Genomic DNA, 26,498 nt, shown 5'->3' on the forward strand with positions numbered 1-26,498 from the left:
CCATCAAATTGTCCATCCCGCTAGGTTTTGCGGATGGGAGGAGCGAGGGGTGATGGAAATGAAGGATGTATTTCTAGAAGATCGATTTGGGAGTGTGGAGGAATTGGGGGAGAAGTTTGGGATCCCTCGGGGGGAGGTTTTCAGGTCTATGCAGGTTCAGGATTTTGCAAAACGGTTTTTCCGACTTTTCCAGTGGTCCCACCCTCCTCATTGTTGGAGTGGGGTGGGGGGGATCATTCCAGCGATCCATGGGAGGATTTTGGAGGAGGATATGTGGTCTCTGGAGGGGGTTACGGCCAAAAGGGAGAAGGAGCTGAGGGTGGCGGTAGAGGTTGTGGTGTGACTTGCTGTGGAGGTTGAATGCCTCAACGTTTTGTGTAATGCTGGGTTTGCTAAAGGTAATACAAAGAGCACGAAGCCAAGGATGAGCCAGTTGTTTGAAGGTGTGGAATATGCTTATGAGGGTGTGGGAGGGGCCCAGCCAATCACACGCATATGTTCTGGACCTGTCATAATTTGGAAAAACTTTGGAGGTCTTTCTTTAGCACTATGTTGGCGGTCATGGGTGTGGATTTTGAGCCCAGTGCCCTGAGGGCCTTATTTGTGCTGTTGGACTTGCTGGAGCTGCAGTTGCCTCGCGACTCCTGTTGGGGTGAAGGTCAGTTGCTCCACCCTGTGTCTCAGTGTGGTTGGCGGATCAAATGGAGTTTATATATCTGGAAAAGGTGAAATTTGCGTTGAGGGGGAGCAAGTGAGGTGTTCCACAAGAGATGGGGTTTATTGTACTACATTTCGAGGAGCTGACGGTTACCGTCAGCTGTTAAAGGGGACCGGGGGGGGGGGGGGGGGGGGGGGGGGGGTGTATGCAGAGCGGGGTATTTGGTTGAAGTTACTGCCGGTGTCTTCATGTTGTGTTTAAAATGTTAAAATATCAAAAATTTGAATGAAAATATTTTCAACAAAACAAATTGTCCGTCCCACCTGCGATGATTCCCACAGCAGGCAGACCCGGAAAATTTACCCCAACGTATTTCTTAATATTTTCCCAACTACCTTGGTGACTGTCCGTGTGGAGTTTGCACATTCTTTCCATGTCTGCATGGGTCCCACCCCCAAAACCCAGAAAGATGTGCAGAACAGGTGAATTGGCCACTCTAAATTGCCCCTTAATTGGAAAAAGAAATTGGGTACTCTAAATTTCCCAACTACTTCACAAAATGTCAGCTATGCTGTTAAGCCCCTTGGACAGCAGGCAATTTCTAATGGGTAATAAAACGATGCCTCTCAAACAGATTTTCAGAAGAGATGAGTTTTCTGAACACTGCATTAAACAAAACATTGATAAGGGCAAACGCTTTTAAAGAACTTAAATTCAATCACAAGACTAAAATTTGTCCATTTTCCTCTTGCATTGCCATTGAGTCACTGCTTTCTGATCAATGAAAACCTTATTCTCCCATTCAGTAACTTAGGGTACAATCCTACGGCCACACCGTGCCGGAAAAGCAGCCCGCCACTGCTGCGTGGGTCTCACCCCCACAACCCAAAGATGTGCAGAGTAGGTGAATTGTCCCAAAATTGGAAATAAAATAATTGGGTACTCTAAGTTTATATTTTAAAAAAGTTGTGAATTGGATTGTGGTGAGGTATATTTTATTTTTAGTCAAGGTAAAAAGAAAATGAGCATGGTTACAAACGAAAACTGTACTGAGGGTAACTGTTAAATCAGCATCTGACTTGGGCCAGTGTTTTATGATGACGGGGGCCGTAAAGTCATGTGGGAAACATCTTCACCGACTCGTGAACCCTACTGTCAATTTGTGTTCTAACGAACCCCTCATTCGGGTAGAAGTCCCGCCTTGGAGACCTGCCGGCCAATCCAATTGACCATCAGCTCTCCAGTACCTCTACAAATTACTCTAGTGGCCAGAAGAGGTACTCTGAGAAGCTTCCTGAGCCCAAGTTCAAGGAACCGGAGAAAAGCCAGGATTCCGGGTGGAGAAGGCCTGAGGAGGTTGCGAAGGGGACGATTGGTGTTTCGGGGGATGGACTGGAAGGGTGTGGGAAGTCTGAGCTCGCACAACCTTAAGGTGGGGGGTGTCCCCAGTTAGCTAACTCCCTTTATTTCTGGCATTCCACACCCGCGTTATCATCTGCCCGCCAGCCTTAAAATTGAGGCTGGGTAGGAAAAACCTGTTAAGTAGGCCACTTAAGGAACTTCATTTGGACAAGAGTGGTCTTCCCCCTCCTCAACCCTACACACTCCAACATAAAATCACTACGTAATCCGTTCCATGCAATAATTTGGCCCCTTCCCCAGGGGGAAGCATAGAATTCTGTCCTTGGTTCCCTAAAGTGAAAGAGATTTGTTATTTTTCTCTCTTCATCTGTTAACATTGAGCCTGATGTTGAAAATATTCTGTTCTTTAAATCTGGGTCTTTTTATTTTTTTTAAAACAAAAGTTGTTTCATACTTAGATACCTGGCACTTTCTTAATATGACTCCACACAAGTAAAGTTAAGTAGTTTTGACACTGGGAAATAATTTGATGAATAGTCAACTCACTTTAAACCTAATGGAGTGGAAGGGAAAACAGCCGCACCTGCTGAAGCTGTCCTATTCCTTTGGGCAATGTTATGTAGAACTGCAATTTATTTTCTCCCTGTTAACACAGGAAGATCCTCTGTGTATCTGTCTGTGAAAGCTTTTGTTTAGTTTATAATTTCTGCCCTTGTTTCCGGCTGCTCTTGAAAGGGGGCTACTGTACTCTGCACTTTGAAGATTTGTACTCTTTGGGTACAGGTTGACATTCTCAAGCTAATGTTGAAATTTCTTCACAGGGAACCTGGGGCGTCATTCTCCGACCCCCCGCCGGGTCGGAGAATGGCCGTTGGCCGCCGTGAATCCCGCCCCCGCCGAAGTCTCCGGTACCGGAGATGGGGCGGGAATCGGGCCGCGCCGGACGGCGGGACCCCCCGCTCAATTCTCCGGCCCGGATGGGCCGAAGTCCCGCCCAGAAATTGCCTGTCCTGCCGGCGTAAATCAAAGCTGGTATTTACCGGCGGGACCAGGCGGCGTGGGCGGGCTCCGGGGTCCTGGGGGGGTGCGCGGGACGATCTGACCCCGGGGGGGGTGCCCCCACGGTGGCCTGGCCTGCGATCGGGGCCCACCGATCCGCGGGCGGGCCTGTGCCGTGGGGGCACTCTTTCCCTTCCGCCTCCGTCACGGCCTCCACCATGGCGGAGGCAGAAGAGACTCTCCCCACTGCGCATGCGCGGGAAACTGTCGGCGGCCGCTGACGCTCCCGCGCATGCGCCGCATTTCCGCGCCAGCTGGCGGGGCAACAAACGCCATTTCCGCCAGCTGGCGGGGCAACAAACGCCATTTCCGCCAGCTGGCGGGGCGGAAATCCCTCCGGCATCGGCCTAGCCCCTCAATGTTGGGGCTCGGCCCCCAAAGATGCGGAGCATTCCGCACCTTTGGGCCGGCGCGATGCCCGTCTGATTGGCGCCGTTTTTGGCGCCAGTCGGCGGACATCGCGCCATTGGGGGAGAATTTCGCCCACAATCTCGGATTTCATATTAGGATCCTAGTATTTAAACTGATCACATGTTCTTAAATTGGAGGCAATATTTATAAATTGTGGAAATCGTTTAGAATGCTTCCCTGTGATTTATAAGATTGCAGCTGGGGAACACCAGGGTTCAATTTCTTTTTTCTTAATTTAAAAAAAAATAAATTTAGAGTACCCAGTTTTTTTTCCCAATTAAGGTGAAAATTAGCATGGCCAATCCACTGAGCCTGCACATCTTTGGATCGTGGGGGGCGAAACCCACGCAAATATGGGAGAATGTGCAAACTCCACACAGACAGTGACCCAGAGCCGGGATAGAACCTGGGACCTCGGAGGCCGTGAGGCAGCAGTGCTACCACTGCACTACCGTGCTGCCCCTACCAGGGTTCAATTTTGATAAATATATATCAACCCATAGCCACAGTATTTGTTCTTGATGATTTTCAAAATGTTGGATCAAAAGAAATGTTTGCTGCTTTGCTTTATTCAGCATGGTAACACTATCGCTTCACAGCACCAGGGTCTCAGGTTCGATTCCCGGCTTGGGCCGCTGTCTGTGCGGAGTCTCCACGTTCTCGACGTGTCTGCGTGGGTTTTCTCCGGGTGCCGGTCCGGTTTCCTCCCACAAGTCCCGAAAGACGTGCTGTTAGGTAATTTGGACATTCTGACTTCTCCCTCTGTGTACCCGAATAGGCGCCGGAGTGTGGCGACTAGGGGCTTTTCACAGTAACTTCATTGCAGTGTTAATGTGAGCTGACTTGTTACAATAAAGATTGTTATTAAAGAAAAAAAATCAGGTTCTGTAGCCAAGTAAGTTTGATCTTTCAGTTGTTTTAAGTTCCTTCAAGTCAGCTGAGACGGCTGTTTTTAATCATACAAGCTGGGTTACTGAGCTGGGTCCAGGCTTTGTGCTCTCGAGCAGGATTTGGTTTCTCCTGCTAGAAGCTGCAGATATATGGTTGTTGGTGAAAGCCAGATTCGGCTTAGTTGTGTATCCTTTATGGTGAAATTGTTTTGCTTCTACTGATGGTCTGTGCTCCTAAATGAAGAATAACCTGGAGGAGAGAGATACTCTGGCCTAAGTTAAAATCCTCTCTTTTTGTTGATGAGGACTTTTTTTTTAAAACAGAATTTAACTGGGTGCTGCTTAACAGATGAAGAATAGTTGTTGGATGTTTAATTGTGCCAGCAGATGTAATTTGTGCCCTATAATATGTGAGCTCTGAAGAAGTCATAAGGACTCAAAACGGTAACTTCTTTTTCTCTCCACAGATGCTGCCAGAGCTGCTGAGTTTATCCAGCATTTTCTGATTTTATTTCAGATTTCCAGCATGTGCAGTATTTTGCTTTTACTGTGGTGTTTGGCCACTTCAGGACAGACATTCTTGGAAGAGAGGTTCTGTTCCATTCTCCGACAGATCTCCATCCTTTTTGTTTCTAAATTTAAAGTACCCAATTCTTTTTTTTTCCAATTAAGGGGCAATTTAACGTGGCCAATCCACCTACCCTGCACATCTTTGGATTGCGGAGGTGAGACCAACGCAGACATGAGGGGGATGTGTAAGCTCCACATGGACAGTGACCTGGAGCCGAGATCGAACCCGGGTCCTCAGCGCCATGAAGCAGCAGTGCTAACCACTGCGCCACCGTGCCGCCTCCACTGTCTTTCTCTTTTACCATGTTCAGCCTCATTGCTTTCCATTTCCCTCCTGGTGTCTGACAACGTGTTTACCAAAGTTTGCTTTCACAGCCACATTTTCTTCCTCAGCAACTGTCTCCATCTCCAACTTACCCACGCAGATTCCAACTGAAGTTCCATCCCTCCTTTTTCAAAACCACCCAGGATTACAGGTATCTCTGGGACATACAACGTTCCTCAGGCTGCTGTTCTCATCGCATCCTGAGATCCACAATCCGTGCCATGTGCCGCCGCCGTATGTACGTGCTCGACCCCTCTCCAGCAGAACCGACTCGTCTGGTCTCAAAGCTGTCCTCGTTCCCAGTTTCATTTCATTCTTCGTCTCATCCAAAACCTTAATAAAGGTTCTGTAGAAGAGTCAGATTGACTCAATGTTAACTCTGTTTCTCTCTCCCCATTGCTGCCAGTCCAGCTGAGTTTATCCAACATTTCTGTTTTCTATTTTATATATTTGTGCCCAGCATGGGTTAAGCAGTGAATATTTGTGCCCAGCATGGGTTAAGCAGTGAATATGTGGGTGTTATAGAAATCATCCAATAAAAAAAAAATAAACACGGTAACACTTAACTACAATGTGGTTGACTCTTAAATGCCTTCGGCGATGGGCAATAAATGCTGGCCCAGCCAGCAACGCCCAGATCCCATGAACGAAAAAAAAATAATTCAGGACTTGTACATAGAACAGAAAAACCTTGTTTAATCCTCACTCTACTGATCTGGCTGTGAAGGATATTGATCATTCCACTTTCCTTTCCGATTAGGTGAAAAGGTTGCTTGGATTGTGTCAATGATGATGCAGTGCAAATCATTAGACTTGTGGACACTGATTCAGCAGAAAATACGGAATTTGAAATTGATTACTGGCAGGCCGAAGCAAACTTATCCTAAAATTTGAGCTGGGTAATTTTCTGGAAAATCTGGAAGCAGGTTTTCAGCACATATCATGGTAGACGTCTGGAAGTCTCTTTTTCCCCCAAAAGGCTGTGGATGCTGGGTCAATTAAATTTAAAGGCTGAGCTTGATAGATTTTTGTTGGGTATGGGTATCAGGGGATATGCAACAAAGGCAGGTAAATGGAGTTGAGGTGCAGATCAACCATAATCTAATTGAATGAAGGAACAGGCTCGAGGGGCTGAATGCCCTACTCCTCCTATGTCCTTGAAAATGAATGGTGAGCCTTGGAAAGTCCAAGAAGAAAATAAATTTAAATTGTAATGCTATGCAGAAAGTATTAGAGTAGATAAAATGGGTTATATTAGGTAGAAATTAAGTGAAATTAATTTTATCAATGACCAAAATGAGCAAAAGAATGTTATGTTGTAAAATTGTCCCATAGGTTTAATATTGAACTGTTGAATAACTGGATTACTGTAAAATAGCTACGTTGCTCTTTATTTTGTTAGATTTTATACCATTCTGTGGCAGCTGTAAAATAGCCTCTGTTTGCTTGTTCTGATGAATTCTTCATGATTAAGCAATACTATTTTGTGTTGCGGACCTGATCTCCCTGACAGCATTTTAATTGAATTTAATTGTGAATTTTCCACAGCAGTTATGTGTTTTCAGTGTAAAAAATGACTTTGCAGAAGACTGGCAGCCAGTTTGAGTATTGTTAGCCTTGGCCAGCCAAGAAAATAATGCATCCTTTTGGAACAGCTAAGTAATAATAGAAAATATCTGTGGAAATATGGACTGGGACCAACCTAAACTCACAAATGGGGGATGGGTTGGATTTGGATCCAAAAAGTAGGAAGTAGAAGCAATATCTAGGGGTGTTTAGTAAATGTACCAATTACTAACTAAAACAGGGAACCAAATGAGGAATCCACTTCCCACCCATTCTCATTGTACTATTCTTGTGGATTAAGCTAATTCCGTTAATGTGGAATTTATGACACAGGAAAACTTAGCTATCAGCTGAATTTCATCTGGAAACATCACATTGGTTTTTTTAAACTAATCTCTTTGCAAAATGTGTTTTTAGTTTTGTCTTTACTTAGGTTATATTTCAGAATAACATTTTTATTGGGTTTGCGATATGTAGTTATTGATTTAGGAGTAAAAATAGAATTACTTTTACCTGCAATCTAGAGATTTGAATCTAGCAGAACATTTCTTGATAAACTCTTAACTGTAATTCATGATTTCACTGAAAATACCACTGAGAATTGTGTCCACAGATATGGTTGTGGTATATTAGTAACTTGCGCTCGATAGTTGATTTTGCAGTTAAATATTACCTACTCTGTCACTACACCTTTAAAATGCCTGGTTATTTTTTTTAATGTACAAGGCATCTGTTAAATTGTGATGAACTAATCACTGCAATTTGCTGGTCTGATTTGATCTTGCATGCAGCTATATCAGCCTAGTGGTACCTGCTTTGAAGCATTATTAAAAACAAGAAATATATTAGTGTAAAAGTGTAAAGAAAACTCAGAGAGCCTGAAATGTTCGAGTAACATTGCCAATTGAAAGATAAAACCTTTAGGTCAATGTTCAATAGTCTATATTTGTGGCATTTGTCCATAATTTCAGGAGTGCAGTTATCATGTGTATGTGCCAGGAAAATTTAATTTGGAATAGCATGTCATGCTGCAAAATGTGTCATCAGTGGAGAAAGATATTTCATTATTTAGTATTTTCATTGCTTACCTTGATGACAATCCCCTGCTTTGTAACTTGAGTATCATTTAATGTCAAAATGATTGTCTATGTATTTTCAGATGGAATGTGCTTGGGATTCAGGGAGCTCTGTTGAGCCATTTTGTGGAGCCTATCTACTTTGCCAGCATTATCCTTGGTAGTTTGTACCATGCTGATCACTTGTCGCGTGCAGTATACCAGCGAATCAGCGAAATTGAAGAGCTCCCAAGCATATACACACTTAACAGGCCTCTACTTAGTGGTAGGTTCTCTCCGTTTCTTACCTTGGCATCAAATCAGAACATAGTACTGATCTATGTGCTCTTGTTGAATTGAATCTGCACAGAAATAAAGCTGCGTTTATGAGTGTCAATTCCTATTTAAAGGGAACTAATTCTGTATATAACATCCTATGAATCCTTATCTTGCAAAGCAACCTTACTTGGTATCACAGGATATACTGTAGAGTTGCATCAAATTTGTTGGGTGAAATTTTCCGATATTTACCCTAATTGCTGACTCTGGCGAGAGAACAGGTTGCAGCTCCCTGGCTGCACTGTTGGCTTTTCTTGCAAGATAATGCAGCACTTAGAGTAAAACAAATGTTGCAGGTGTCTCTGTCGCATCATGTTGGCAGCGTAGGGCCTAATAGAGTCAGCAACGCCACTACTGCCACTAAGATTCTAATTTCAGTGGTCTTGTGAGATTTCCCATTGCGTCGCCATTTACGCCTGCGATGAATGCCAGCATGAAAATCACGGCTGTTGATTTTGTATGCAATATAATCTGCCAATAAGCAATACTTTGCAATTTAAAAAAATATATTTTAATAGAAATTTTAATAATTTTTAAACAAAGTTCACACAAGATAAAACATTAACACATAAAAAAATTAATAACCCCCCCACCCCATGCTTTGCATTCTACTCACACAGAGCAACATGGACCTGCATTTTCTTGTGACCCACTTGCTTGTTTAAGAATGGATGAGGAAGCGCTATTGCAATGTTAAATGTATGGTTGGCCTGTTTTCTCCTCCTCGTCAGTAGCTGCAATAAAGATCCTCCTTGTCAAGTCAACAAGTGCCCACTTGAGTTGGCACTGCAGGTGTAGTGGAAGATTTGCTGTTCAGGAGTTCATGTAGCTGCTTGATCAAATCAGCAAGCATTTAATCTGCAGTAAGATACTGCTACTGGTAAGAACAAGAAGAAACAGCATAACAGGCTGTCATAACAATGGGTGTTGGTATCGAAGTTCCATTTCAGTTTGCAGGATGAAGATTGTGATTTTAAAGTAATTGGAATGCAGATATTTATTTGGAAGTAATGAGGAAACCTTTGTCCCTGCAATACCTACAATGACATTGTCCCACATTTATAGGTGAAACCACATTTAAACAATGAAGCAACTAAATGAATGGGTACTTTAATTATGCAATATCATTCACTTTACTGCAGTGGAGTACCAAAACGTTGCTTGATATATTTACCACGGTAATAGAGAATGCACGGACTGGTGTTCAGCTTTCCAATTGAAATTCCAATTAGGCAGCACAGTGGTTAGCACTGTTGCTTCACAGCGCCAGGTTCCCAGGTTCGATTCCCGGCTTGGGTCACTGTCGGTGCGGAGTCCACATGTTCTCCGTGTGTCTCCATGGGTTTCCTCTGGGTAGTCCGGTTTCCGCCCACAGTCCAAAGATGTGCAGGTTAGGTGGATGGGTCATGCTAAATTGCCCTTGGTGTCCAAAAAGGTTAGGTGGGGTTACGGGGATAGGGTGGAGGTATGGGCTTAGATGGGGTGCTCTTTCCAAGGGCCGGTGCAGATCGATGGGCTGAATGGCCTCCTGCACTGTAAATTCTATGATGATTCTATGAAAGACTAAATGATATGGTCAATGGCTGTACACTGCAAGAGCAGATGAAGATTTAGGGGGCGATTCTCCGAGCCCGGCACCGGGCCGGCGAATCGCCACAACCGCCATCGCCGAGATGCGGAGAATCGGTGTCATTTGCACCCGCGCGTTTGACGTGGCGCCGGCCATGGGCCGCTGGAATCGGCGGGGCCGCCGATTCTCCGGCCCAAGCGGCCGCGCCGATACGACAGAGTTCCGCCGGCGCCGTTCACCCCTGGTAGCTGCCGGCAGGAACTCTGCGGGAACGGTCGGGGGGTGGGATGGAGGGGGCTCCTTCACTGGGGGGGGGCTCCGATGGGGTCTGGCCCACGAACAGGGCCCACCGATCGGCCGGCCGGCCTCTTTCCCCCCCCCCCCCCCGCCCTCCCAGGCCTACTTTATGGCGCGGCCGGCCCCTGAACCACCGACGCCATGTTGGTCGGGGCCGGCGCGCTAAAGAAGTCCCCCACGCATGCGCAGGTTGGCGTGGCCCAACTGCGCATACGCAGGTTGGCGCGGCGCCCATTTGGCGACGCGAAAGGAGGCTGGAGCGGCGTGAACCACTCCAGCGCTGTGCTGGCCCCCTGTGGGGCCAGAATTGGTCGTGCGAGGGCCCGGTTCGCGGCGTCGTGAATCGCCCCCTTAATGTCCATTGGATCTGCATTCAATGATCAACATATGGCATTTGCGAGGGCAGCACAGTGGCGCAGTGGTTAGCACTGCTGCTTCACGGCGCCAAGGTCCCAGGTTCGATCCTGGCTCTGGGTCACTGTCCATGTGGAGTTTGCACATTCTACCCGTGTTTGCGCGGGTTTCGCCCCCACAACCCAAAGATGTGGCGGGTAGGTGGATTGGCCACGCTAAATTGCCCCTTAATTTGAAAACATGAATTGGGTACTCTAAATTTAAAATAAAATACATGGCATTTGTCCAGTCCAGAGGAAATTTTTTTGGCGCATTCCACCATGGGCAACCCGATGGCACAGTGGTGAGTACTGCTGCTTCACAGCACCAGGAACCTGGATTCGATTCCAGCCTTGGGTGACTGTGTCGAGTTTGCATGATTTCCGTGTCTGCGTGGGTTTCCTCCAGGTGCTCTGGTTCCCTCCCACAGTCAAAAGGTTAGCATCGGGCAGCACGGTAGCACAGTGATTCGCACTGTTGCTTCACAGCACTGGGATCCAGGATCGATTCCCGGCTTGGGTCAATATCTGTGCGGAGTCTGCACATTCTCCCCGTGTCTGCGTGGGTTTCCTCCTGGTGCTCCGGTTTCCTCCCACAAGTCCCGAAAAACGTGCTGTTAGGTCATTTGGAAATCCTGAATTCTCCCTCTGTGTACCTGAACAGGTGCCGGAATGTGGCAACTAGGGGCTTTTCACAGTAACTTCATTGCAGTGTTAATGTAAGCCTACTTGGGACAATAATGATTATTATTTATTATTAATTAAAGGTTAGGTAGGGTCGTGGGGATTGGGCGGGTCAGTGCAGACTCGATGGGTCGAATAGCCTCCTTCTGCACTGTAGGGATTCTATGAAATGTATGATTCTAAATCTTTCAGTGCATATTTTGTATAAAAACCACTGGTGCATTTTGGAAAGTGTAGCAAAAGAAGCAGGCCTTTTCAGCTGAGATTACATTTAAAAAAAATAAATTTAGAGTAACCAATTCATTTTTTCAAATTAAGGGTCAATTTAGCTTGGCCAATCCATCTACCCTGCACATCTTTGGGTCGTGTGGCGAAACCCATGCAAACTGAGAATACATTTTAAAAGCATTCACACCTCACTATTTAATGCATTTTACATTATCCAGTATTATACAATCACGCCTGCATTGATAACATCACTTTTCTGAGGTCGCAAAAGTGACATTCCAAATGATCTGGAAACCTATGCTCTTCAGTCATGCAGGGTCAAGGCAGACGAGCATCTGTCTCATCATTCTCAAGGAGGTGATCTAGATAAAGGGGAACCGGTGGATGTACTGTACCTAGATTCCCAGAAGGCATTTGATAAAGTGCCACATCAAATGTTACTGCAGAAAATAAAAGTGCATGGTATAGGGAGTAGCATATTGGCATGGATAGAAGATTTGCCAGCTATCAAGAATCGGAGAGTAGGCATAAATGATGGCGCAGTGGTTAGCACTGCTGCCTCAGTGCTGAGGACCTGGGTTCGATCCCGGCCCTGCGTCACTGTCCATGTGGAGTTTGCACATTCTCCCTGTGTTTGCGTGGGTCTCGTCTCCACAACCCAAAGATGTGCAGGCTAGGTGGATTGGCCACGCTAAATTGCCCCTTAATTGGAAATAAAAAATAATTGGGTACTCTAAATTTGAAAAAAAGATAGAAGCGAAAATAAAGATAAATCGACTGTTAAAGTAAGGGCGGCACGGTAGCACAGTGATTAGCACTGTTGCTTCACAGCTCCAGGGTCCCAGGTTCGATTCCTGGCTTGGGTCACTTTCTGTGCGGAGTCTGCCCGTTCCCCACCTGTGTGCATGGGTTTTCTCCGGGTGCTCTGGTTTCCTCCCACAGTCCAGAGATGCTAAATTGCCCATTGTGTCAAAAATGGTTAGGTGGGGTTACTGGGTTACGGGGATGGGGTGGAGGCGTGGGCTTAAGTGGGGCACTCTTTCCAAGGGCTGGTGCAGACTCGATGGGCCGAATGGCCTTCTGCACTGTAAAATCTATGATTCTATGAAATGGTTTTTTTCTAGGTTGGCAAGATGTAACAAGTGACGTGTCACAGGGATCAGTGCTCGGGCCTCAACTGTTTACAATTCATATAAATTACTTGGATGGATGGGATAGTTGCCAAGTTTGCTGATGACACAAAGATAGGTAGGGAAGTAAGTTGTTAAGAGGACTTAAGGAAGCTACAAAAATATATAGATAGTTTAATTGAGTGGGCCAAGATTTGGCAAGTGCATTATAATGTAGGAAAATGTGAAATTGTCCATTTTGGCATGAAGAATAAAAAAGAATTATATATTATCAAAATTGTGAGAGGTTGCAGAGGGATCTGGATATCTTAGTATATGAATCGCAAAAGGCTGGTATGCAGGTACAGTAAGTGATTAGGAAATCTAGAAGAATGCTATCAATTATTGCTAGGGGAATTGAATAAAAATATAGGGAGGTTGTGCTTCAGTTATACAGGACCCTGTCAAATCACATCTGGGCTATTGTCTTATTGATCAAGAAGGATGTAAATGTGTTGCAAGTATATCAGGGAAGGTTTACTAGATTAATACCTGGAGTGGGTGCGTTGTCTTATGAGGAAAGATTGAACTGGCTTGGCTTGTATCTGCTGAAGTTTAGAAGAGTAAGAGGCAACCTGTTTGAAACAGAAATGATCCTGAGGGGTGGATGTGGAGCGGACATTTCCTCTCGTGGGAGAATCTAGAACTAGCGGTCACTGTTTCAAATAAGGGGCGTGATTCTCCAATAATGGGGCTGCTATGTCCCCACTCCAGCATCAAAACGCGGGCGATTCACTCTGGACTTTACTGAAAAAAGTCCAGAGTGATTGTCCTACCTGAAGAGAGCTAGCAGGGCCCCGGAATACTCCTCTCAGCTCTGGCTGCGGAAATGGGGCCCTGCACATGCGGTCGGGAGTCCACGCATGCGCACGACGGCGGCTGCCCCGTGCGACATGGTGGACTCACATCGCAAACAGGCCCTGAAATTATAGGCCGCCCCCCCCCCCCCCCCCCCGAGATCGCGTGCGCCCGCGGATCAGTGGCCCCCAATCGCTAGCTTGGCAGGCTGTGAGGCCCCACCCGCCCCCCACCAGGGCGGCCGCGGACTGACTCCACAGCCACCACTGGCCGTTCCCGACAGGCAAAACGTGGTTAGAACTACGCCGTCGGGAACTCGGCCAATTTTCACCGGAGAATCGCTGCGGGGGCCTCTGTCGTAGTCCGCGCATGATTCGCGGCGATTTTCCAGTCGCGCATTTCGCCATCAACGCCCATTCTCCGCCCCCGTGCCGATCGCGATTTCCGGGCGGAGGCTCGGAGAATCCCACCCAAGGAGTTGCCCATCTAAAGCAGGCTCGAGGGCCCGAATGGGCTACTCTTTGTTTGTATGACATGCATGGAGCTCAGCTGTTGTGTTTCCACAGACCATGTGCTAACTATAGACTGTCTTTATACTTTTTGATTTGGTAGGTTAATTGTCAGTCCCTAATTTAATCTTTCTTAAAATAAATTTAGAGTACCTAATTCTTTTTTTCCAATTAAGGGGCAAATCAGCGTGGCCAATCCACCTACCCATCTTTTTGGGTTGTGGGGGTTAGCCCCACACAGACACGGGGAGACTGTATGACCTCCACACAGACAGTGACCCAGGGCCCGGATTGAACCTGGGACCTCGGCGCCGTGAGGCAGCCCTAATTCAGTCTTGACCCTGAATCTGCCTGTAGTACAGGCATTCCTTCGAACTGAGACGTATACTTTTATTATTCTTGCCTTTTATGGTGAGCGCTGGTCTGGCTGAAATTAGGCAGTTGCATGTGGTAAGGGGGAGAGGAAAACGGTCCCTGGAGGACTTGAGGCCATTCTGCTTTTTAATAATAGTCAGTTTGGTATTAGCTGGAATATCAACTGAGGAATCTACATGGTTGGGTTTCTCAGCCTCGAGAAAATAAAGTTTGCCTTAAGAGGATCAATGTTATGGTTCTCCCGGAGGTGGCAGTCGTTCGTCGACTTTCTTGGGGAAATTTAATTTAAAATGTCGGCAGTAGCAGCTTTCCGAGGGGGGGTTGTGGGGGGGGTTAGTGTTGTGTTTGTCTGTTTTTTGTTATTTTCGGTGGTCTGTGAAAACAGAGCCGTTCGGGGAAATATCTATTTTTGCACTATGTTAATGTTTAACGCTTATTGCTCTTTTTCTGTTTTTGATATAAAATTTTACAAATACTTCAATAAAAATATTTTTTTTTAAACTGAGGAATCTAAATAATATTTATATATTGTTCAACTGTTAATGAGATGTGGGTGATCTTGTCTGTGTGCAAGTGCATGTTAATTTTATATGGAAGAGACACAGAAAAGTTTAACATTGGGTTTATTTTCAGTGTGTAAGGATTTAATCTTAGAATCAAAATCACGTAAGAATTAATAATGTGACATGTTAGAAATAGTTGGCATACAGTTTATATTTCACTGCTTCATTTTATTTAGTCATACTGTATAGAAGAGGCCCATGGAGTCTGTACTGACAAAACTACACTAAATCCACACTAATCCCACTTTCTAGTACTTGGTCCTTAGCCATGAATGTTTGACATAAGTGTTCATCCACGTACTTTTTAACGGTTGTGCGGTTTCTCGCCTCTATTATCCACCCAGGCAGTGTATTCCAGATTCTTCTGGGTGAAAAGATTTTTTCTCAAATCCTCTCTAAATTTCCTGCCATTCACCTTAAAATGATGTCCCCTCATTATTGATCCTTCAACTAAGGGTATCAGCTACTTCCTCTCCACCCTGTCCATATCACTCATAATCTTATACATCTCAATCAGGTCCCACTTCAGCCTTCTCTGCTCTAAATAAAACAGCCCCAGCCTATCCAGCCTCTTTTCACAGCCCAAATGCTCCATGCCAGAAAACATGCTGAAAAAACTCCTCTGCACCCTCTCCAGTGTTCTTTTTAAATCTACCAGTAGATTTGTTTCCATGGCATTTCCAGTATTCTAATTTCTGTACTCGTTTAAGCATAAACATTTTGAAATGAGTTGTCAATGTGAGGAATAATGAGGAAAATTGAATACGATACAGACTCTAAACACATGGGTATAATGCGTAAAGATGTAATGGTTGGAGGGCAGCACAGTGGCGCAGTGGGTTAGCCCTGCTGCCTCACGACGCCGAGGTCCCAGGTTCGATCCCGTCTCTGGGTCACTGTCCGTGTGGAGTTTTCACATTCTCCCCGTGTTTGCGTGGGTTTCGCCCCACGACCTAAAGATGTGCAGGGTAGGTGGATTGGCCACGCTAAATTGCCCCTTAATTGGAAAAAAATGAATTGGGTACTCTTAAATTTAAAAAAAAGATGTAATGGTTGTTAATTCAATGGAGTTCAGCATTTTTGAAGCACATTCCCATTCCAAGGTGCCGCTTCAAATTAAAAGAAAAATGTCATGGGATGTGAGCCATATTGCCATAGCCAGGATTTGTTGCCCATCCTTTAAAACATGATGGTGAGCCTTTCTGAGCTGCTGCAGTCCACCTGGCCTAGGTACACCCGCAGTGATCTGAGGACAAACAGCTATGAGGTCAGGGGTGCCCAGATTTTAGGCACTGGAGATCTACTTTTTCAACAATCATCCTAACATGATCTACCAGCACTGTCTTCCCACCCTCGCCCACAGGATCATTTAAATATGTTACGCAATATTGGCTGTCCATGGATAAAAAGATTTAAAATGCACCAGAAACACTCTTGCACTTTTATGCAGAGATTTCCTCCCCGAAAGGGCATTTACAACAATCTGGTACTTTATGGTCACCGGTTCCAGAATTTTAACCTAATTAATTCATTGAATTTAAATCCTTAACCATCATTATTAAAGTATTGTCCTCCGGATCATTAAACCAGGTCACTAGATTGCAAATTCTGTGACATAATATGTTTCTGTACCCTAAATCCCAAAAGTTTAATGTTGTATGATATTCAGTTGCCAACCCAGTCAACAGGTAAAAGTATTCTAAATATGTGCTGCATTCTGCTTTCAACACATGGGAAGCATTTTATGCAGGAATTTTGTAGCTGCCTTCACGAAAATGCACAACAGTAACTAAATAATATAGTTTGTATTGTATCATCACATAAAGTTTACTCTTACCTTTTTTAGGGCAAAAGTACATGCAGAAAGCACAAACCGCACATGGTCAGTGTGGAGAAAGCACACGCCACACATGCGCCGAGTGCGTGGTGCTAAGAACACCCGTAGTCGACTGCAAACTGGTTACTGCTCAACCAGTCAACTGCAATCGCCGTTTTAGGCACCTCTGATTCAAGTTTTTGACTGAGTGATGGATCATGTTTAAAATTTTCTATTTTCTGCAATTTTCATAGAATTTCATAGAATTTACAGTGCAGAAGGAGGCCATTTGGCCCATCGAGTCTGCACCGGCTCTTTGAAAGAGCACCCTACCCAAGCCCTTAGCTGGTTGGATTGCGTACCTCGTCCATTGGATCACCGCCACTTCATGTGTCAACCTCCACTTACTTCTGTCCCCAGAGTCACTCGACTAATCATGCACTCTTAATCTTTAATTCACAGAACTGGAAGGATGAATGTGCTCACAGTAAACCTCTCTGACCTTGCTGGTTAAAATTTGTATTTCACTTCACGAGCAGCACCATGAGCTGAGCATTAACTGACTTTATGTAATTCTATTTGTCGACGCAAAGCTTAAGTAATATGAACACACATCGGTCGCAGAATATCAGCCTGTGGTAACATACAATTGTGTTTCCTTAGAGTACTTTCACTATCTTTTTTTAAGTTAATTACTTGTCTGATAAGTGGCAGGGGACTTGACAGCAAGTGATAAGGTACCCCAGGTAGAATTGCTTCTGATTTCTTCTCTCCCTACTCTCCACCTCACTTAAGCTGGCTGCGTGGGACATTTTCATGCATCAATTAATTTGTCCCGCTACATTGAATCAAATTGATCCTGCTGGTCAGCCCTGTGTATGAGCGTGGTGTTGCTATATATGAAGGGTTCAATTGCTGAAACTGATAGATGAAATAGTGCCTTGAGATGTTCGTAATAATGTGTTTGATGAAATCCCTTTGTTTACCACTTTGGTCAAGGCAGATTAAACATGTTTTTGTTTTTTTTAAATGTTATTCTCCTTTTTCACATTTTCTCCCACATTTACATCCATCAACAATAAACAATAATCAGCAAGATATGTCAGTCCCCATAATAACAATGATCCCATCTACCCACCAACCCCCAAACCTCAACCCGCATGTTTACATAAACAAATGACAAAAAGGAATCAGGGATTACCTGTAGTCACCCTTAATCTTACACAGCTCCCCCCCCATGCCCCCTCACCCCAGGTCTTCAGCTCCTCCCGTCCACTGCCTCTTGTAAAACTCCTCCTCCCAACCTCGGTTCCTTCCCCCCAACTTTCCACCCCGGCTAGACCACTCGGACCCTGTTCTGCCAGGCTCCGATGGCCGCAGCCCCTCCCCCCACCTCACTCCCGTTCACTGGCCGGCTTAAACCGGCCAGCGTGGAGGCCCCCGCCCGGGTCCCTTTCCCATTTGCCCGGCCCTAGGAAAGCCCAAAGATCCCCTTTTAGCACACAAACCCCGCATATCCACCTACACCCCAAAGAACCCTCATTTCAAGTGAAAGTCCCGTCCCTTCCCTTGTCCAAATATATACAACATTGGCTCCTTTAGCCTCTACACCCGCGCGCAGTGATACAAAAAAGAAGAAAATACAGTCATGAGGTTACATCGGCACATGGCCATTCCTCAATTTGTCAGTTCTGCCACAGTCCTTCTGCTTTCGCAAACTCCTCCGCTGCTTCCGCCGTTCCAAAATAAAAGTCCCTGAGCTTGTAAGTCACCCTCAGCTTCGCTGGATATACAATGCCGCACCGCACCTTGCTAATGTACAGTGCCCTCTTCACCCGGTTGAAGGCAGCCCGCCTCCTTGCCAGCTCCACCGTAAAGTCCTGGTATACACGTATACCAGCTCCAGCCCACTGCACCATCCGCTTCTGCTTGGCCCAGCTCAGGACCTTCTCCTTCACACTGTGCCTATGGAAGCACAGAGTCACTGCCCTTGGCGGCTCACTCGCCTTTGGTACAGGCCTCCACGACCGATGAGCCCGATCCAGTTCATATCGGGAGGGATCCTCCCCCTCCCCCAATAGTTTTACCAGCATCGCGACAAAATACTCAGTCGGCTTCGGTCCTTCAACTCCTTTGGGCAGCCCCACAATCCTCAAATTCTGTCGCCTGGATCTGTTTTCCAGGTCTTCCATTTTTCCTCGCAGATCCTTGTTAGTATCCATCACCCATCGAGGCAAGTTGATCAAGTTGATCACCGTGCTGCAATAACGTCTCCTCAACTTCCTTCAGCGCCTCCCCTTGCTCTCGCACCTCCGCCACCGCGCTCGCCACCTCCGTCCTCACCGGGGAAACCGCCTCCTCCACCAGCACACTCAAAACCTCCCTCATCCAAATATATATATATCTCCTTCCTCACCGTCTCCATGCATTTCGCAATCTGCGCCAACTGCTTTTCAAATTCCGCAGCCATCACCGTAGTTATTTCTTCAGCCGTAAGCAGTGCGGCCTTCCCTGGTGCTCCAGCCTCCATTTTCCTTGGTGACCACACGGTGACCTTTCCACTCCCCGACGGACCTTCAGCTGTTTTTTTTTCCGACCGTTTTCTTGCTCACCCTCGACATTTTTCTTAGTTCTTTTTTTCCTCCTGTGTCTTCACTGTGCCTCCTCCGTGCCTTCTCCCTGCTTCTGCCGCCTCCATGGACCCTGGGACCGGGCTTAAAGCCCCCAAAATGCCGTTGCCGAACGGGAGCTCTCCATTGTGCGGCCGCCTCCCGCCCGCCGTCACCGGAAGTCCAGATTAAACATGTTTAATTCTTTTGCGCAGTTGATGAAATATACATAGAATTTCAAAAGGCATTTGATAAAGTGCCACAATGCATACATTTTTAAAAAAGTGAAGCCCATGAGATTAAAGGAACTTTGATGCATGGCTAAGAAATTGGCAGACAGACAACAGAGTGAATGGTTGTTTTTCAGACTGGAAAGAAGTAAACAGTTGTGTCTCGCCAGAAGTCGGTATTAGGACACCATTCTGGAGTCCAAGTGCTTCCGCCAGCAGAGAATCAGGACTGGTCTCCATTGGTGTTAGCCGCGCCCAGGTGTGGGTCACACTCCTTGGGCATGCAAATTTATGCATGGCGCGAGCACACCTGTTTCCATCCAAATGCTGGTATCGGCCCGCCATTTTGAGCTGGCAGCCAGATCTCCCCCCCCCCCCCCCCCCCCCCCCCCCGCTGACAAGGAGGGCAGCCCCTCATCAAGGAAGGGTATCCTCCCCCCAACCACAGGAATAATGGGTCACCACCTCTTCTCATACCACCAGACGTATCAGGGTGACCCGCCGCACCATGGCACCTACACCCTGGCAGTGACTCCCTCGCCTGGCACATTGCACCCCAAGGGAGTCATTCCATAGCTAATGCACCACTTTGCTGCTGCCAGTCTGCAGAGGAGGGATCCCCCAAGGGTCCTGAGGGTTGGGTGGGTGCAAACTGCAGGTGAGGGGTTGACCCCTGGACCCTTCTCCCAGGGTGGCGATCCCGTGTCTGGACTGTCCCTTCTAGCCCTAGGGTACCTCTTGTCTCCTTGTGGAGAAAGTTTTTGATTTGTAAATGTCGGAGCTCCTGTCCGTTCAGTAGCTTCAGTCTCTCCGTTAGCTCGTCTAGAGTTGCGAGTCTGTCCCCCATGTAAAAGTCCCTGATCGCTAGCCTTCCCCTGTCCTGTCTCCACTTCTTAAAAGTGGCATCTAGCATGGCTGGTGGGAATTTGTGGGTGCTGCAGATGGGTCCATGGTAGATATTTTGGTTAAGCCTAAGTGTTGTCTCATCTGGTTCCATGTTTTGAACGTGGCTTCAACCACTGGGCTGGATCTCTATTTTGCCGGGGCGGGATGGGAGTGCTGTCGTGGCAAAGGCTAGGAGGATCATTCCCTTACAGGAGGACTCCTCCAGCCTTACCCATTCCGTGCTCTGTTCCCTTATCCATCCCCTCACACTCTCGGCTGTGGCTGCCCTGTGGTAGTATTGTTAGTTCAAGAGGGCTAGATGGCCCATGTCTCTTCACTGCAGTGTAGTCTTGGGGATTCTTGGATTCTTCGCCCCCCCACCTTCCCCCACACATCCATCTGCTCCATGAACGCCCCAGTTCTCTGGCTATGCATGTCTTTTTCCCTGTTTTGGAATTCAATCGGTCCGTCACTGTGTCCTGGAGATAGTTGATCAGTCAGTGTATGTCGATGTCGGGAATTTCGCCATGGTCTTCTTTATAAAATTTGTGTCGTCCCTGTTGAGCGTGTACACGTTCACCAGGACGACAGGTGCCCTGTCTAGGGCACTGCTGACCATGATGTACTGTCCTCTGGTCCGTGATCATCCTTGTCACCGCAAACACCATCCTCTTACTAATCAGTATCGCTACCCCCCTAGCCCTCATCCCTGAGCATGAATAATACGTCTGCCCCTCCCAACCCTTCCTTACCCACAGATGGTCCTTCTCCCTCAGGTGCGTCTCTTCAAGGAAGACGATGTCTTCAAACTTCTTAAATGGGCAAAGACTCTGGAGTTTTTCACTGGGCCTTTTAAGTCCCCTAACGTTCTGGGTGTCAATCCTGGTGGGGGGGGGGGGTGTCTCCCCCCACTCCTGCGGGATCAACCATACTTTTTAAAAAATATTTTTATTCTCCTTTTTCATATTTTCTCGCAAATTTACAGCCAACAATAAACAACAATCAGTAACGAATGCAATGTCAATCCCCATATCAATAACAACAATCCCATTCTCTCACCAAACCCCCAAACATTAGCCCGCATGTTAACATAAACAAATGCCAAAAAGGAATCCAGAATCACCCATAGTCATCATTAACACATACAGTCCCCCTCCCCCCAACTCTCCCAACCCCCCCCCCCCGCACCCCCACCCCGCTAATGAGCGATGTAATCCAATTCTTGAAAGTGCACCATGAATAATGCCCCTGAACTGTAGAACCCCTCCATCCTTCCCCTCAGCTCAAATTTGACCTTCTCAAGAGACAAGAATTTCAGCAGGTCCCCCCGCCACGTCAGGGCACAGGGTTGAGAGGTTGATCTCACCCTAACAGACTCTGCTTTTGGGCGATCAACGAGGTGAAGGCTACAACATCTGCCTTCGCACCCGTTTCCAATCCCGGCTGGTCCGACACCCCGAATATGGCCTCCCGAAGGCCTGGGGCCAGTTTCACATGCCTCCTCCCAGTAATCCTCCAGCTTTGGACAGGACCAAAACACATGAATGTGGTTTGTGCCCCCCCCCCCCCCCCCCGCAATGTTCATACACACAAAGAGCCGGCTCATCCTCGCCCTTGTATGCCGTGCTCTATCTACCACCTCCAGCTGTATCAGCCCCAACCTCACAGACAAGGTGGAAGCGTTCACCCTCTGGATCACCTCACACCAGAACCCCTCTTCCATACCCTCTCCCAACTCTTCCTCCCACTTTGCCTTGATCCCTTCCAGCGGTGCCCCTGCACTCCGGGGTTTTCCTTTGTCCAGGGGGCACCCAACATGACCGCCAACTGTGTGTATGCCACGGGGGTGCACCCCTGCACTCCGGGGTCTCCCTTTGTTCAGGGACCCTCCAAGGTGGCTACTTGAGGCACCATCTTGTCCCCTCAACCTGCACCTTACCTGTTGAAACCAATCTGAGGCCCATCTCTTTCTTCTCATGTTCCCCTTGTATTCCCTCTCCACTACCCCGCCCCCTCCCAGCCCCCCTTGCATTCTCCATCCCTGTCGCTGTGTCTCTCTCTCTCTCTCTCTCCTCCTCTCCCCCCCCCCCCCCGGGCCCGGTCAGTCGCTCCCTCCTGCCGGAGGGTGCGCTGCGGCCCCCTTTGCTGTCATACTTACTGGGCTAGTTTTCCCCACTAGTGTGGTGGCCCCTTCCTGAGGCTGATCTTACCCCTGTCCCATGCCTGCTAACTATCCGTTCCCTCTGTCAATGCCTTCCCTGCGATCTGACCTTTCTAATCAAAGCGAGGCAGGATACAAACATAGTGTGTGTCCATCGTTTTCTTTTTTTTCTCTTTTCTCTGCTTCGCCTTCAGCATTGCCTTGCCTACCCATGTCCAGGCCACTCGTCCACTTCTGCCGTGGTGTTGCATTAATGCTCCTTAATTTGGAACGTGACCCAGAGCCAGGCTGGGAACAGCATTCCAGATCTCACTCCGTTCTTGTACAGGGCCGATTTCGCCTGGTTGAACTCAGCCTTTTTTATCAAGTCTGCCCCAATGTCATGATAGACCCGGATTCTTTGTCCTTTCCAGCTGCTTGCCTTCGTCTACCTGGCCCACCTCAGGCTCCTCGCGCAATCCTGATGACAATGCAGTTTCGAGATTATTGCCCTTGGTTGTTCTCCCACTTTGGACTTCGGCCGGTGCAATCTATGTGCTCTGTTGATCTCGGGTGGGTGGGGGAAGCTGTCCCTCGCGACTAGGCTGCCCAGCATTTGGGCCACATAGCCCGTCGGGTCCCTGCCCTTGATCCCTGGCAAGCCCACGATCTGGATATTCTGGCGTCGGGACCTATTCTCCTGGTCCTCGACTTGCCCCTTCAAGCTCCCCTGGGTTGCTACCAACCTTTTGATCTCGGCCTCCTGAGTGACAATCCTGTCGCTTTAGTCCGTCGACGCCTTCTCCAACTCGAGTAACGTCTTCCCTTGCGCCTCCACCTTCCCCAGTCCATCGATTGCTGTCTGCATGGCGACTAATGCCTCCGTTACTGACACTTTGACGACCACCTGGATTTCCACCTTTATGGCCTCCCTCATCGCGATCAGTTCCTTCGTCAGGAACGTCTTCCATCCATCTCCAGGTGGGGGAGGGCGGGAGGCCGTTGCTCGTGTCGTCGGTCTCCCTCTCTCCGGGGTGACCGGGGATCCCACGCCTCGTGAGTCCGCCAACCCGTCCACCTGCTGTTTGTGGCCTTTTCCTCGAGCTCCCGTTTGCTGGCATGATGGTTCTGTTCTTTCCCTTTCCTAATTGTACAGAATTGAATTCATCTGAGGAAGGAGCAGCGCTCCGAAAGCTAGTGACATCGAAACAAACCTGTTGGACTTTAACCTGGTGTTGTAAGACTTCTTACTGTGCTCACCCCAGTCCAACGCCGGCATCTCCACATCATTTCCTAATTGTGGGTGAGATGCTACAGAATGTTTGTCTAATTTTGATTAAAAGTGCCTATTTGTTTATGTTCTGGAGGCGAGCCACCTGATATGCAGCTCATCACTGTCACTAGAAAAGTCTCCGAAAACCTGGGAATTTTGACTGGAAAGTGTAGCTGAAGATGTGGAGGAGAAGCTCCCCCCGAGAGTGGGCATGTCTGCTAGTTCCCAGACCCGGCAGAAGAAGGTTAAAGACCTGGCCAAGGAACTGGAAGACACCTGTGGCACAGCAGCAATTGGAAAGATGGCAGAGGGGAAAGGGTTGTTGCATGCTGGAAAACACCAGATGGAGCAGTTCATCGAGTTCATCAGCGAGGAGTTCCGCCAGCAACGAAAGGAGATGCATGAAGACCGATCAAAGGCCATCGAAGGAGTGGTAGCGCCCTTGAAGGGCTCGATTGAGGGAGAGTCGAGAAGTGCTTGGAGGCACAACGGTCGCAGATCCAGGAGATGGAGAGGGTGATGTCTGATCAGTGATCGGGTGGTGGCATTGGAGGCGGAGGTGGGGCTCCTGGGAGACCGTCGCAAGTCATTAAGGGCAAAGGTAGAGGAGCAGGAGAATAGATCTAGAAGCCAGAACCTGAGCATCTTTGTCCTACCTGAATAATAATAATAATAATCGCTTATTGTCACAAGTAGGCTTCAATGAAGTTACTGTGAAGGTGTGGAAGGCACGAGCGCTACGAGATTTGTCTCAAGGATGCTGGCAGGGCTGGTGGCGTAAAGGGTGCTGAAAAAAGTCCCAGAGGTGGATAGAGCGCACAGGTCTCTAGAGCAGATGTCAAGAGCGGGAGAGCTGCCGTGGGCGGTGATTGTGAGGCTCCATAATGTGATGGAAAGCATAAAAGGGATGAAGTCGGGGGAAGGCCCCAGGGCCGGATGATTAGCCAGCAGAGTTTTATAAGAGTTTGCGACGGAGTTGGCACCACATTTATTGGGGTTGCTTAGTGAGGCGCTGGATAAGGGGGAGCTGCCGGAGTCACTGACACAGGCGGCGATCAGACTAATTCTGAAGAAGGGGAAGAACGAGGCAGGGGTGCCCGCTGTTGCTGCTGCTGTTCACGCTAGTGATGGAGCCCTTGGTGATGGCCTTTAGGGGGTCAGCAGAGTGGCAGGGGATTACGATGGGGAGTAGTGAACACGATGCCTGTTTGTATGCAGACGACCTGCTCTGCTCGCATCAGACTCACTTGAGAGTATGGGGAGAATTATGGGAATACTAGAGAGGATCAGTGCCTTCTCAGGCGACAAGTTGAATGTGGGGAAAAGCAAGATGTTTCCAATGAACGAGGTGGGTCAGGGAACCAAATTAGGGGTGTTGCCATTTCGAGTAGCATGGGATTGGTTTAGGTATTTGGGGGTCCAGGTGATGGGGGAGTGGGCGAAGCTGCACAAATAGAATCTGACAAAGTTGGTGGAGGAGATAAAGGAGGACTTTAGGAGATGGGATGCGTTACAGCTGACACTGGCGGGAGGGTCCAGAAGCAAAAATGAATGTCCTGCCAAGGTTCCTATGTATTCCAGCCCTCGATCTTCATTCGAAGGCCTTTTTCCAGACACCGTGATTTCAGAGTTTATATGGGCGGGGAAGGTACCTAGGGTGAAGAGGGTCCTGCGGCAGAGGCAGGAGGGGGGATTGGCGTTACCGAATCTGCTGCACTACCATTGGGCGGCGAATGTGGAGAAAGTGATGGGTTAGGATGGAGGAGGAGTCCTGTACGGGATCCAGCCTGAGGGCTGTGGTGATGGCGGCGCTGCCGCTGGCACCAAGGAGGTATACTGAGAGCCCGGTCGTACAGTCCACGATTAGGGTGTGGAACCAGCTGAGGAGAGGAGACACTTTAGGATGGGAGGGATGGCGATGCTAAAACCGCTGTGTGGGAACCATGGGGGAGACGGGTGGCATGTTTAGGAGAGGGGCTGGTGAGGGCGAGCGATCCATATCTGGAGGAGAGGTTTGCAAGTCTGGAAGAGCTGCGGGAAAGTGTGGAGCTGCCGAAGCGAAACACATTCAGGTACATGCAAGTGAGGGACTTTACACGGAAGGTATGGGGAGGGTTTCCCAAGCTGCCAAAATATGCCTTAGTGGAACGGTTACTGTTCCCGGATGTGGATGTGGAAGGGGAGGGTGGAATCGGGGGCATATTTGGGTGGCTGGGGGAACAAGGAGGAACGCAAGTGGTGAGGGTCAAGGATAGGTGGGAGGAGGAGTTGGGGGGGAAGATAAGATGGGGAATGTGGAGTGAGGTGATGCGCAGGGTGGATTCAACCGTCTCGTGTGCGACGATGAGTTTCATACAGTTTAAGGTGGTACACAGGGTAAGGATGAGTGGGTTCTTCCAGGGCTGGTGGACGAGTGTGAGAAGTGTGGGCGAGGGCCAGCGAAGCATATATATATGTTCTGGGGCAGTAAGAAGTTGGAGAGATACTGGGAGGGGGTGTTCATGACGCTAGCAAAGATTGTGGGGGTAGAGGCCAGGCCACACCCTATAGCGGTGATTTTTGGGGTATCGGAAATGCCGGAGCTGATGGAGGAAAGAATGGACGATGTGGTGGCCTTCACCTCTCTAGTGGCCCAGCAAAGGATTTTGCTGGAATGGTGGTCGACAACGGGGGTGGTGGCCTGGCTCGGGGACCTGTATAACTTCCTCCGGCTGGAGAAGATTAC

At 47.9% G+C, this 26,498-nt stretch overlaps 1 protein-coding gene across 7 annotated transcripts in view; it reads left to right on the forward strand.

Moving 5' to 3' along the window:
• LOC140394858 (double-stranded RNA-specific editase 1-like) overlaps nt 1-26,498 on the forward strand; it is a 424,458-nt gene that overhangs the window by 375,834 nt on the left and 22,126 nt on the right. For all 7 annotated transcript variants that reach the window (XM_072482047.1, XM_072482018.1, XM_072482024.1 and 4 more), the window contains one exon: nt 8,001-8,182. In XM_072482047.1, the coding sequence (XP_072338148.1) occupies nt 8,001-8,182 (182 nt within the window). The remainder of the gene's footprint in view (nt 1-8,000; nt 8,183-26,498) is intronic.

This window comes from Scyliorhinus torazame, chromosome 2 (genome assembly GCF_047496885.1).
Source record: "Scyliorhinus torazame isolate Kashiwa2021f chromosome 2, sScyTor2.1, whole genome shotgun sequence".
NCBI lineage: Eukaryota > Metazoa > Chordata > Chondrichthyes > Carcharhiniformes > Scyliorhinidae > Scyliorhinus > Scyliorhinus torazame.